The 13,847-nt window shown below is 33.5% G+C and overlaps 1 protein-coding gene across 1 annotated transcript in view; it reads left to right on the forward strand.

Annotated features, from left to right (window-relative positions):
* Smp_167120 (leishmanolysin-2 (M08 family)) overlaps positions 1-9,945 on the forward strand; it is a gene marked incomplete at both ends in the record, with an annotated part of 44,317 nt that extends 34,372 nt beyond the window's left edge. The window contains 8 exons of the mRNA XM_018789775.1: positions 541-634; positions 2,054-2,137; positions 3,710-3,786; positions 5,343-5,453; positions 6,354-6,561; positions 7,461-7,521; positions 9,083-9,207; positions 9,682-9,945. Of these exons, the coding sequence (XP_018646413.1) occupies positions 541-634; positions 2,054-2,137; positions 3,710-3,786; positions 5,343-5,453; positions 6,354-6,561; positions 7,461-7,521; positions 9,083-9,207; positions 9,682-9,945 (1,024 nt within the window). The remainder of the gene's footprint in view (positions 1-540; positions 635-2,053; positions 2,138-3,709; positions 3,787-5,342; positions 5,454-6,353; positions 6,562-7,460; positions 7,522-9,082; positions 9,208-9,681) is intronic.
* Positions 9,946-13,847: the final 3,902 nt, after the last annotated feature.

Genomic DNA, 13,847 nt, shown 5'->3' on the forward strand with positions numbered 1-13,847 from the left:
ATCTCTATGATACACAAGTTTGAAGAGATAATTATGTTGATAATTATCATATGCTCACTAATGCCTGACTTCAAGAGGTATTTTCTGGAGTCCTAGTGAGAGGCAGTGACCAGTACAGTTCAACAGGTATGTTGTGAGATAGTAAGACAATGGTGAACGGTTGCTCATTATCGTGGATTGGTTGAAGTTAGACATTACCACCGTTGGATGCTGGCTCAGTGGTCTAGATGTTAAGCACTTGCGAGCGAGACCGATAAGTCCTGTGTTCGAATCTTGCGAGACGAGATCTTGGATGCACACTGCTGTGGAGTCCCACAATAGGATGAAACAGCCGTTCAGTGCTTACAGGTTTTCCATGATGTTCTAGCTTCAATTGACTCATTATTTCAACTATGATAACTAAAGTTTGTGAGATAGAGGTTAATGCCTATGTTTAACTGTATATTTAAAAACAAATACAATTTCTACTTAAATAATATAATGAATAATATTTGAAATTATGAAAAACTTATACATTTCTATTCATTCTTTTGTTTTAAGTCCGAGACCTATTCAAAATATTACTATAAAATGGAAATCAGCTAGAGGTATCTTCGATATACAAAAAACGATAATGAGATTACCAAATATGCTTGTAAGTTGCATAATAAGTTACTTAACCACAAATTAATCATTTTACTTTCCATCTGAAGTGTACTGAACTAAATGTACTACACATAATTAAATAATCACTACCAAGGACTGTATATTAGATTAAAATGTCAGGATATTAATCGTTTTAATTATTGAGAAATTTGTTTAATCGGTTAAATTGAATTAAATTGTTTCCGATTTAGTCATTTAAACTTTATCTAAAAAAACATTGTTAGTTCAAGATAGATTTCATTCTAGATACATATATTTGTAAGTATAATTATGATTGGTTGGCATTTCATTCATAGTTTAAGATAGTTTAATTTTGATGGAGTATTGTTCTCTGAGCTGAATGTTTTGGTCGTGTAGCTTTCATCGTTCTTCTGAACGACATCATCAGCACAAACTTTGAGTAGAAGTGAAATGTTTGAATTTCTCCATATGTGATTCACAGCTTGTCCTGTATACCTCGATGTTGATTGGTTCTTGTTGACCTTAAATCTATCATTGTTTTGATTGTATCTCTCATTGCGAGATGATTTCGTTCAGAAGGACAATGAAAGCTTCACGACCAAACTATCCAGTTCAGAGAATAAAACTCCATCAAAATCATCCACCTGAACTACAAATCTTCTTCACCATCTAAAAATAGTTTAATCTGAATTTAAGTAATTTTATAATTATTGGATATTTTGAGTACTTTAAACAATAAACATATGGATAAATAGAATATAGTATATAGCAATTGACTTATACTTTTGTCTGCTTACGTTTTTGTCAAGCCTTTCAATTGACATATTTAACAGAAAGTGTCATTTAAACAGTAGTACATCGTCATTGTATTATTATAATCATGTATGGATTATCATGTGTACTTGATCTCCAACTCAAATGTTGCTTGCCTAAATCTCTCGATGTTTCATTCTCTTTCATATATGTATGTGCTTGAATCTTATTAATTTACTTGACTCTTGCTCCATCACTATATATGATCGCTTGCTAGCTTTCACATCTCGCTTCCGATTCAGTTTATATGCTTGTAACTAAGTGATCTATGCTATTCGATAATGAACTGTAGTTAACGTTTTATAATTTAATCTGAATTCTACACACCACTGGAATGAGAATGATTGATATGCTAAGCAAAGTCACAGAAATTATCTTGAAGATAATCCATCAGAGATATACCCATTTCAATTGAAGGTTCATTCGACCAAGTGCCTAAAATGTAACAGATTACATCTCTGAAACGTGTTTAATGAATTCATCACCCCCTCCTTACCCCAGCCATCTACATTTATTAAGAACATTAGATCAGATTACTGTAAACTATTATTTTCAACTTACTCTTAATTATCGTTTATCACTGGATATCAAATAAAAGTAACCGATATTATTTTATGTTGTTTTCTATTAAAAGTCAGAAGCAAGAAAACATTTTGGTTGCAATGAAATTCCAGGAATTCAGTTAGATAAGAACCATCTTAGTCATAGAATTATGGGTGTAAGTTGTTTTTTTAATTTTTGAAATACACATTGACTTCATTACTCTATTATTTATTAATACTGACATAAACCAGTAAAACATTTAAGAAGTGAAATATCATGATTTATGAATTCATTTATGATCTTCAAAAACTAAGTGATTTCAGTTTCTATCTTTTAGAACAATATTGTAACATTTTACAGATTTAAATAAGATGACTCAGTGATAACATTTCTGACTATGAAGCTGGTTGACAAGAGATCAAATCCATCAGGGAGCATCAGTTCCCTCAAGATTACAGGTACACTTTGCTGACGGGTACTAAGTAGCATGAAACCCGGGTCCAGGATTTCCTGTTGACTATCTCCAAACACCATCTTATCTCAACATAGTACATACAATGTCAAGACACCTAGACTAGTGAAAACATTACAATTTGATCTTTAGCATTCAATCTGCATTAAGAAAAACTTAACACACATGACATTGGTCACCAATTAGTGATTAATCAATTGTGAAAAGCAATTGATTATTAGTTGACATCAATGATGTTTGATTTTTTCCCATAGATTTTTTCTTTTGAAGATGATAATACGATAATATGTTCGATGATTTTTTTTCTTTCGAAAAACTATATTGTCTATTATAGTAAGCAGAGATGGATAGTGGCTAGTAGTGGAATCCAGGACGCGCGTTTCGTCCTATTTGGGACTCGTCAGCTGGATGTACCTGCATCTCAGAGTTGATGTTCACTCTGGGACTCGAACCCAGTACCGTTCGCTTCAAACGCCATCGCGTTATATTGTCTATTATATCTGTTATGTTTCAATTGATTCATTTAAAGGCTAAATTTGATTAAGTATTTTACTAGAAACGATAGAATTCTCAGCAAAAAATTATATCAACAAGTTTCTATTTCTTACTTCTTTGTCTATCCTGACAATAAATATTCAATGATCTCCAGTTAGAAGTTAACAGTCTACTTAATTAACATTTGAATAATGTACATTTTTTTTAGTTGCATATTACCTATCAGCAACTACGATATCTCTGATTAGGCCGTTTGTGGCTTTTACAACGAAAAGATGTACACTTTTTAGAAACACACCTGAATAATTCACTTGGTATTGTTTGTTTGGATCTTCCCATCGATGTGTTTCGGACTGCAACTGGTCAGTCTCTAATTGGCATATATGCATACTGTGCGTATTGCCTCGATATATCCATCTCTGATTACACCTGAATAAGTTGTGCGATTAATAGCTCACATAATGTATTAAAACAAATCAAATTAAATAACCTGATAAAAGATATAGATGACACAAACAGATAACTCAGATATTAATTAGGTTTCTTAGAATATGGTTATATGGAATAGTTAATACAATAAGTGTTGAATCTGTGAAATTATTGGTGAATTCACATTCAAAATATCCGTATATCAATTAATAATATCATAAAATGACACCATAGGAAACATATCAATTGTAGATCCTGGTTGAAAGAAGCTTCTTCACAGTTATACTTGTTAATTAAAAAAAAATGCACGTAAACATGCTTTCTACCATTTATTATCTTTTTATTTCACAGAATGATATTATGACACCTGTTAGACTTGAGTCAAATCTGGTTTCTAGAATACTTCTGGCTTACTTTAAGGATACAAAGTAAGTTGTGCATACTAAAATAGTAGACTTAAGTGTGGTTGTGTAATATATATATATATATATATATATAAACTCATTGGTTTCACATAAGCTTTGTTATATCCTTACGCTTTCTAAACAGATTAGACAAATTTATTGTTTTGAGTAATCTATGTAGTAGTTTTGTGAGTAGTGAACAATTTGAGTAGTAGTTTATTTAACAAACAAAATTATAGATCAGAAGGGGTTTTGTGGAGATTTCAGTATTTTCATAGTTGAAATCATGAGTCAATTGAAGTTAGACCAGCATGGAAAACGTGGAAGCACTGGATGGCTTCTTCGTCCTATTATGGGATTTCTCAGCAGTGCGCATCCACGATCCCGCCTTGCGAGATTACGAAATTTTTACAAGAACCCTAAGTTAGTCTCTTCGTATAACAATAATTATTGATCATCAACACATAGATGCTATTTATTAGTGAACATCTACAAGATACAATCACTCAACTTCAAGTAAAATATATATGTATATGTTTAAATCTCTTCATTAAACACTATAGTATTGTCATACATTATGACGGTAAATACTTCTGTACTTCAAAATTTCTAATAAATTATTATCTTTCTGATCTGTAGTGCCGTGGTTCGTCAATCGATCACCTCAATAACCGTAATAATACCAACCTTAAGGGTACGTAAAATTAGAAGACAAAGAGAAGCGGCAAGTAAAATTTATTGACAAATGACTCAAGCCAAAAGGTTACAAGCACATAAGCTAATATCAGCGAGCAGTGAGCAGTGGACAGTTCAAGCAATTACATAGGCAATTTATAGTGGAAGTGAACAAAGGCACAGCAAAACAAAACAGAAGCTGATAATAGGATTTGCGTGAATACATATATTGGGGGCGGAGTATGATTTATCGAATGATATCTAAGCAATCAACATTTCGGCTAGAATATCATGTGCTCTAGTGGTCATAACAGTACAAAGAAATATGCAAAGTGTTATTATCCAAATGACCTAGTCTGTTAAGTAGGTTAATCAAAAAGGCTTAAACAAAATTGACCATAACCGTAATCGATTGTAGGATAGTTGCTATAAGCCTATAATTTGTAGACGTTTCACAAATGTGCAAATTCATAGCACCATAGATCTTTTACGTTGGAACTATCCAATTGTGGTGTGATCTACTTATATCCATATAAGTAGTATATGGTGTGGGTCAGACATAGATTGTATTTTGGCAGAAGACCGATGAGGAAAGAACTGAAATGAAGCGCAATCGTTTGGAAAATGCATGAACAATGGAATTATTGAAGAAACAGTGAAGATTGAAACAATTGATTGTTAATTTGCAAATTGACTGTTCATTCTTTGGTAATCAGAATTTACTGAGATAGTCTGTAATCTTTGCTTAAATACATTCGATTGTCCCCAACCAGTGTTTTGTTCACTACACATTCATATCTTTAGAATATGTTTGGCATAGAATTTCTATTAGACTATTCTTTAGAAATATAAAAGATTTTTATAACAACTTTATTTTTCATTGAATATTATTTTACTTTTTAAAGCATGTACAATGTCGACTATTCTATGGCTGATGATTTCAAATGGGGAAAAGGCTTAGGTTGTGATTTTGTAATGAAGAGTTGTTACGAATATATTGAGAAAAGAAAATTATTGTAAGATTAAACTGAACTTTCTCTCTTTATATGTATATTCGAAACCTTTTTTTTTTTGTGTGTGTGTGTTTATTCTGATGTATCATTTGAAATATTGTTCTTTTCAATTCTTTGCTAATATGGCTAAGAATAACGTTTTACGAAGATGACTTGATGTTTAATCATTATATTGTTTTGATCGTTCATATCAATGAAAGTATTAAGATAAGAAATTTCTATTTGCTGTAATGTGATACAGTTATAAAAATTGTATAATAATTCAAGGTTCAGTAGAAATACTAGATAATGACTTTAATAAAATGATCAAATGAAATTAAGGTTAGTTGTTTACATTTCTTTATTTCAATAGAGTTAATAAACCTCTAAGAGATAAATAATCCTAATATGTTTAGACCCATTATTTATTATGTTTATATATAAACAAATGCTTACTAGTGACTGAATCCAAGAGGTATTTCCTGGAATTCTAATGAGATGCAACAACCAATGGTGTTCAATTAAGTCTGCTGGAAGATTGTAACTCACTGAAGACAATGGTGAGTGGTTTCTGAATTTCATGGATTGGTTGAATTCAATATTAACACTGTTGAATACCAGTATAGCGGTGTAGATTTTAAGCGTTTGCGCATGAAACTGATAGATTCTGCTTTCAAATCTCATGAGGTGAGATCTTGAATGCACACTACTAAGAATTCCCATAATAGAACGAAACAGCTATCCAGTACTTCGAATCATATCTATTCAACTTACATAATTGTGTAATCTAATCAATCTCATATCTTTCATATATTCCAATTCAGTAGAAAAATTATAGAATATGATCCAAAAAAAAAAAAAATCATCTGATTAGAAAACAACTTTAAAACATGTACATTTTGACTTTTAAATTTTTTTCTTTAGAAAACAAGATATTCAACCATTTTGTGATAATCCAGAACATCAAAAATGTTTAAATTATGATAAAGCAATAGGTTATTGTGTAATAAAACAAATGAAAAATGAATTACCATTACCTTATCAATATATCGATAATACATTTAATGTATCATATGAAAATCGAACATATTATGCTGGTTCTGAAATGTTTGATTATTGTCCTACCTATGAAGTAAGTTATAATAGTTTATAAAAATTTTATTAAATCATATTGTTTTTTTTTTATCATGTTTTAAAGGAAAGAATTCATTCAAAAATTCATTATTTTTATGAAGAGGGGTGAGGTGGGGTGGGGTGTGGTGGGATAAAATGAAAATTATTAAATTAATTGAACAAAATAAACTTGATTAATATAGATTAAAAATTATAATTATTCTTTAAAAAATTGTTTATAAACTTTATTAAAATCTGTAATTAAAAGTATTAGATTTCTCTTCGATTTTATTGAAATGAAATCAATTGTATAATTGATTTGAATGATCTCCAAAATAGATGAAAACAAATTAATAATTTCTATAATAACAAACTAAAACCCTGTGATATTTGTTATCAATATAATGATATAAAGAGATAACATAAAGAGTTATTCACAATCGATTAATTAAAAAAAAAAAACAAACAAACATATGAAACATAATATCGTCACTATTTCAAAATTGAAATCATGAGTCAATTGAAGCTAGACCACTATCAAAAATTTGAAAACACTGGATGGCCGTTTCGTCCTATTATGGGACTCCTCAACAGTGTGCATCCTTCAACAAGCTCTCGTGAACGAGATTCAAACCCATGACCTACCAGTTACAAGCCAAAGCCCTTAACCGATAGACCACTGAGCCAGCATCTAACGGTGTTAATGTCTAACTTCAACTGATCGTCACTATTGTTAAGAATAAAATTAGATAAGTGTTTAACAAAACAATACTACTAATAAAATCATTAGTTTGACATAGTCAAAGTAAATTAGTATAACTGGATCATTGTTAATCTATTTTTAAAACTGAAAAGTTTTTCAATGATTTGATATCATTATAAACATTATATACCATATTTATGCTTAATTCTTCACAGATGTTTCTACTAAGCGATGGTCGACCATCAGTATGCAGATTCAGTCGGAACTTAAAACCAGGTTTGCTGATAAAAGTATTCAATTTAAATAAGAATATATATTTATATATACATACTGTTTTCACTTTTTTCCACTTATTTCATGTATTGTCTATAAGTCGAATATGAAAGTACTCATATTGAGATCTTTTATGTTCATTCAAAAAATACATGTAAAAATAAGTATGAACATGTGTAAAATGCCAATTTGTACAAAGGGAAAACAAACAAACACTCAAGAACACAGATGTATATTTATAAACGTACTTGAATAATTCGAAAGAATCTGTGAAGCCGGAGATATTAGTGTTAAATATGTAAACGGGCGAATTAACTGTCAGTTGAAATCAAATTTCCGTTGCGTGTTGACCGCTTCACTTATTTTGAGAGTCTCATCAGCCCTTGTGGTCTGGTGTGTGATGAGATCCCAGCACGGATACATAAGGCTCGTCTAGCTTCCGCCAACACGCGTTATTTATGACAGGCGAGATATCCGTCTAGCAATCAAAGAACGCATTTACTGTGCAGCAGTTCGTTCCGTTCTACTTTATGGCAGTGAAACAAGGCCGATAAAAGTAGAGGATATTCGTAGGCTACTAGAATTCGATCATAGGTGTCTTCGAAACCTTGCTCTTATATCTTGGGACCACCTGGTAAGTAATGCAGTTGTTAGGAAACGGGTACTAGGTAAAGATGACAAATCGATTGATTAAGTAGTGAAAACCCATCAGTTGAGATGGCTGGGACATGTGTTACGTATGTCCAACCACCGACTGCCACGACGTGCAATGTTTTATGGTGTAGGATTAGGTTGGAAGAAAGGTAGGGGCGGCCAAAACAAAACGTGGTACAAATCCCTGAAGTCTCTGAAGTCTCTCTCTGGGCTGAGCCATCTTGGTAGATTCAGACTATTTGGTTGGGATCCGCAAGATGATAGCCATCAGTAGTTAGTGACTTTGAATGACATGGCTCAAAATCATTCGCAATAGCGAAGGTGCACCCCTTCTTCCCGTTCTACCAAATTCTTATCCTCTGAATTCTTCGTGTCTCTATCTTTTTCTATTTTCAAATTCATTTCACTGGATTATACTCCTTAAATAACATCGTCAAACACTAAGCTTTCCGATTACTGTTTATACTCTTACTACTTCTACCATTATGGGAATTGAATCGACAACTTCATCTCTGTGTTAGTGTGGTATGGCGACTCGAACTAATGTGCGTACGTACAAAGTTCAACGTTGTGGCTGACTGACTGACTGCCATTCGGTCAAATACCAAAATTCATCTTGATAATATTTTGTGTTCTTCAACCACGATGAGATAACTGGAGAATACGTACAACATATGTTGATTTTTGTCATCAAATATAATCAGCTAGAAGCTTTAGATTAAGGTTTCAAGTTGAATTGTACTGTAACGTTTGATACAATTATACAGATGGAACACAATTATTCACTGAATAAAAAGTATTCGTTATTTTAGATGAAATTCATGTTCAGCACGTGTTCAATGTAGGCTATTATTCTTCTTTCAGTGATTTCATGCCTAAATTGAGTAAATAATTATACGTTTTTTAACAGATCTAATAAATAATGCATATCTGGAGGATCTGGGTCCAGATTCAACCTGTTTTGATCACGGGAAGTTCGTGAGACAAAATAAAACATCCAGGCAAACATATTCTAGAACGTCTTCATGTCATAAAGTAAGTTCCTACAAAGTTCACCCTCAATCATATTTAAATATGTGTGTTTTATCACACATACAAACTAAAACCGATTTCACAGTTTATAACTATACAATTAGCCAAGAATGTCATTCCTATTGGAATATACATAAAATAACATCAGTTTTGATATCGTCATCTGTATTGATTATGAAACATCTACAAATGGTTATCTAAGAACTAGAAACACTGGGAAATTTCATGAAATCACCATCATCGTCATCATCATCAGGGTAAATATTTCTGAAGTTTATGATTGTTGACTTAATGTAAACAGAAAGGTCATCATTAAAATAATTGCTATTTCTCTTCAATTATGTTATTTCTTGTCATAAATGTTCAAATCATTTTCACCTGTTGGTATTATACATTATGTTAAGAGTACTTAAAACATTTCTCTCGATAGAAACATCCTACATGATCGTTTGAATTATCTGTGAATTTTCTTTTCAGTTTAAATGTTCAAAGAATGCTGATCTTCAAGTGATTATAAATGGAAAGAGTTTCCCGTGTCGCTCTAGAACTGAACCTACTCCTTTGAAGTTGGAAGTACAAAATGTTGAATTTTCTACGGATATATATTGTCCACAATGTCAATCTATTTGCAATGTTAGTTGGAGTGGTTCCCTATGTGCATTATTATTCATATATGTATACTTCTCATGTTGTCATATAATGCAAGTTGACCTAGATGAATGTACAAAAAATGTTCCATGATGACATATGCGCAAGGAATAAACATGATGATGTAACGAATGATTATGGTACTATGCAACATCATCATCATTATTCTTCATTCATATGATACCACGGTAGTAGTGTAGTGTGAGGTACTTATATCCACATGAGTAGTATATAACGATAATCAGGGATAGAATTCATTTTAGTAGAAGATCGAGAAAGAAAGAACGGAAACGAAAAGCCATTGGCATAAAAATGCAGAACAATGAAACCTGAGACGATTGAGTGATATTTGCAGAAGGATCATTCACGTTTGAGACAAATGATTGATAATTTGCAAACGAGTTATTTACTGTATGATTCTCAGATCTTACTAAAACGTTCTGTAAGTTTGAGTTCAAATACATTCGATTGTTGCCATCGGTGAACTTGCTCACTACATATTGCTCCTGAACAAAGAATATTCGTAAGTGTATAAGGCTGTACACAATATGTATTTCAGCAACTAATGGCGAAGTCGCCCATTATTGAGTAACTGCTACATGAAGGTGAAGGATTCAGTCTGTTTGACGATTATGGACAAATGTATGACTTCGGAGTAGAGGTTTGTAAATTATGTATTTTTACTTAACGACTATGCTAAAACTGATCTTGCTTGATGGGATAGGGTCAGCATTAGTGACTCAGATCAGTATTATGATACTGTAACTTCTCGTTGATATAACTAGTCCATAAGGTCCAAACTAGTCAGGCAATTATCGACCGAACATGTATCTTTCTGACTAGGTCCTTTGTAGTTTTCTTACAGTAGAATAACTTTCTATATGATTCAGAGTATTAAATATACTTCAATTAATTCAGAAAGTATCTCCAGTGCCCGATTCACTTTAAAACGGGTAGAGTAATTTAGAAATGAACCATAATGCAGATAACAAGTCTAAATTGATCATCTTACTAGTCTGTCGAAAATGTAACTTTTACAATTTACTTCTCACGTAAGACATAAATCTCTCAGTGAAATGCTTAGATCGACATGATTGATGAACGCATTGTGTAGTGATGAAAAGATTTTCAGTGAAAATGAACTGATGTGTGTTTACGTTACACCAACTGTAGTTCCGAGTGTTCGATATCAGATCGCATATCTGTCTTTCGATTTACTTGAAGTGCTTTAAACGTTCATGCAGTCTGAAAGGTTTGACAATCATTTCTACTGAATTTTTGACTATGATCACAATTCTGAAAAGAATATGTGCACATAGAGTACATTTGCGGAAATGAATCTGATATAAGTCTAATAGTGTTCTTTTCAATTATAGTAGCCAGTTTCTTGGCGTCAGCTTCGTCAAACCTATGATTGTCAATTTCTCGATTTCATGTTTATGCATTTAAATGTAGCAAGCAATGTATATTTCATTCTCCAAATTTTTAAATTTCAGGAAAATTGTCCAAGATAAATGAATACGGAAAAGAAAATATCTACAATTGAACAACTATCTGCTGATCAACTAGATCAAATACAATTTATTTTGAATACTCATTTCGAACATTGAACAATGAACTTATATGTCATATGATTATATTTTTATTTTAAACATACATTATGTACGAAATGTCGTTTCTTTTTCGTTACGTTCTTGATCTGTCTACCCGCTAATATACAGAGAGCAACTTGTCTCTTCAGTCTTGATTAAGGCCTTAACACTATAAACTGACTGGTTCAACCTTCAAGATGGAATCGAGTGTGTTCAAAATGGGACTAACAGCCTTGCGTGGAGAGACGAGATGTATTCTATCATCTGATTGATTGAAAGGCGTGAGAGACAGACAGAAAACAAGTCAATTGGTACACCAACTGATTTGTTCCCAATTCCGATTCACACTACAATTCGGCTTCGATTCAGGTTAGTTCAAAAAGATACATGAATGAATAAATGATTAACAGGACCACAACGCACAAACAATGAGAAAATGAAATCGTGTCCAAACCTAATCATTAGGTTGAAAAATAGAGTACTGATGATCACGTTTAAATAACAACAGCTTTGGAACAAAAAGGGAAATGACAGTGAATCAACTATCAAACGAACAGTCAGTTACGACGTTGAACTTCGTACGTACGCACATTAGTTCGAGTCGCCATACCACACTAACACAGAGATGAAGTTGTCGATTCAATTCCCATAATGGTAGAAGTAGTAAGAGTATAAACAGTAATCGGAAAGCTTAGTGTTTGACGATGTTATTTAAGGAGTATAATCCAGTGAAATGAATTTGAAAATAGAAAAAGATAGAGACACGAAGAATTCAGAGGATAAGAATTTGGTAGAACGGGAAGAAGGGGTGCACCTTCGCTATTGCGAATGATTTTGAGCCATGTCATTCAAAGTCACTAACTACTGATGGCTATCATCTTACGGATCCCAACCAGGTAGTCTACACCTACCAACATGGCTAAGTCCACCTATGAGAGAATTCATGGATTTGCATCCGTATTGAGATTTTGCACACACCAGACCATAAGGACTGATGAGACTCCCAAGTTAAGTGAAGCAGTCAACACACCCAACTACTTCACTTACTATCATTAGTTCAGGTTTCGATGCAACACATCCCTGAATTAACATTTTATATTTCGAGGGTAAGAATCGCATCCCGAACGTGCCTGCATAGTTGCTTATGGTGGTCAGAAGACTTTGCATTTTGTCAGCGTCTTCACCAAATAGAACTATGTCATCGGGATATTCTAAATTAACAAGTGAGTCTCTTCGGTACTCCTTTCAGTGACAAGCACTGCCACAGAACTTCACGATCAATAGAGTCAAATGCTGCCTTAAGTTCGCGAAATACTACTATTGTGGGGCTTCTGAATGTGTGTCTATGTTCTAGGACCTGACATAGAGTGAATATCTGGTCTAAACAACCACGCGAAAACCAGTCTGGTTTTCTCTAGTCTGCTCTTCACGAGCTTTGGTTAGGCGTCAAAGTATTTTTGAAGCTAATATTTTAGACACTATATTAGTCAAACTGATCCCTCTGTGATTGTCACAGGAGGACTTTTGTCCTTTCTTATAGACTGGCACAATCAGCGATTGGGACCAGTCAGATGGAATTACGTCCAGTTCCCAAATTCTACCTAAGACCTCAGTCAATCTCGCTGCTAGTACTGGACCATCATCCTGAAAAATCTCAGGGGTAAACCTGTCAGGGCCTGCTGCTCTCCCTTACTTCTGTTTTCCTGTAGCTTTTTCAACCTCGTAAAGTGTTGGTGGACTTACATTAACTTGCCATTTAGTTGACTGGGGATCGTGAGAAACCGAAGTGTGGCTGTAAGCCAGTTGAACCGATCTCTGGAGTGTTCTGCCCATCGTTCCAAACTCCTGGATTGAGAATGAATAACATGTCCATCTTATTCCGAGTTGGTTTCGCTGATAGTTGGGTTCGTAAGACCGGTTTATTTAAAAAGTCTGAATAGTTGTCTGCTGTTACATATGGCCGCCGCCTTTTTCATCTCTCTTGCGTTCGCTACCCACTACTGTTCACAATTATTGCGTAAGCTTCTTATTAGCCTGCGCTTATGTTGACTCCGCTCTTCGTTTTGTTCAGGGTTTTCGAGCATCTTTCAGTGCGATGGATGCTGCTGAGATCCAGGGTTTCTCCCTAACCTTATGGTTTATCGTACTATCAGATATCACTGCTGTTTCCACAGCTTTTCGGATGTCATTTCACGCTACTTTGGGGTGGGCTCAACTTCTCTATTTGTTTCCGAAATATACTCACAGCTTGCCTATCAATAAGAAGAACCCTAAGAGGTTTTTTTTGCAGTGTCTTTCCGACGTTCACTCAGACGCAGACAGATACGTGCTTGCACTAGAGAATGATCTGAATCTAAACGTGCGCTGCAGAATGAGCGGCAGTCTTTTATCGAGCCCCTCCAT

The sequence above is a fragment of the Schistosoma mansoni genome (assembly GCF_000237925.1).
Source record: "Schistosoma mansoni, WGS project CABG00000000 data, supercontig 0132, strain Puerto Rico, whole genome shotgun sequence".
Lineage (NCBI taxonomy): Eukaryota > Metazoa > Platyhelminthes > Trematoda > Strigeidida > Schistosomatidae > Schistosoma > Schistosoma mansoni.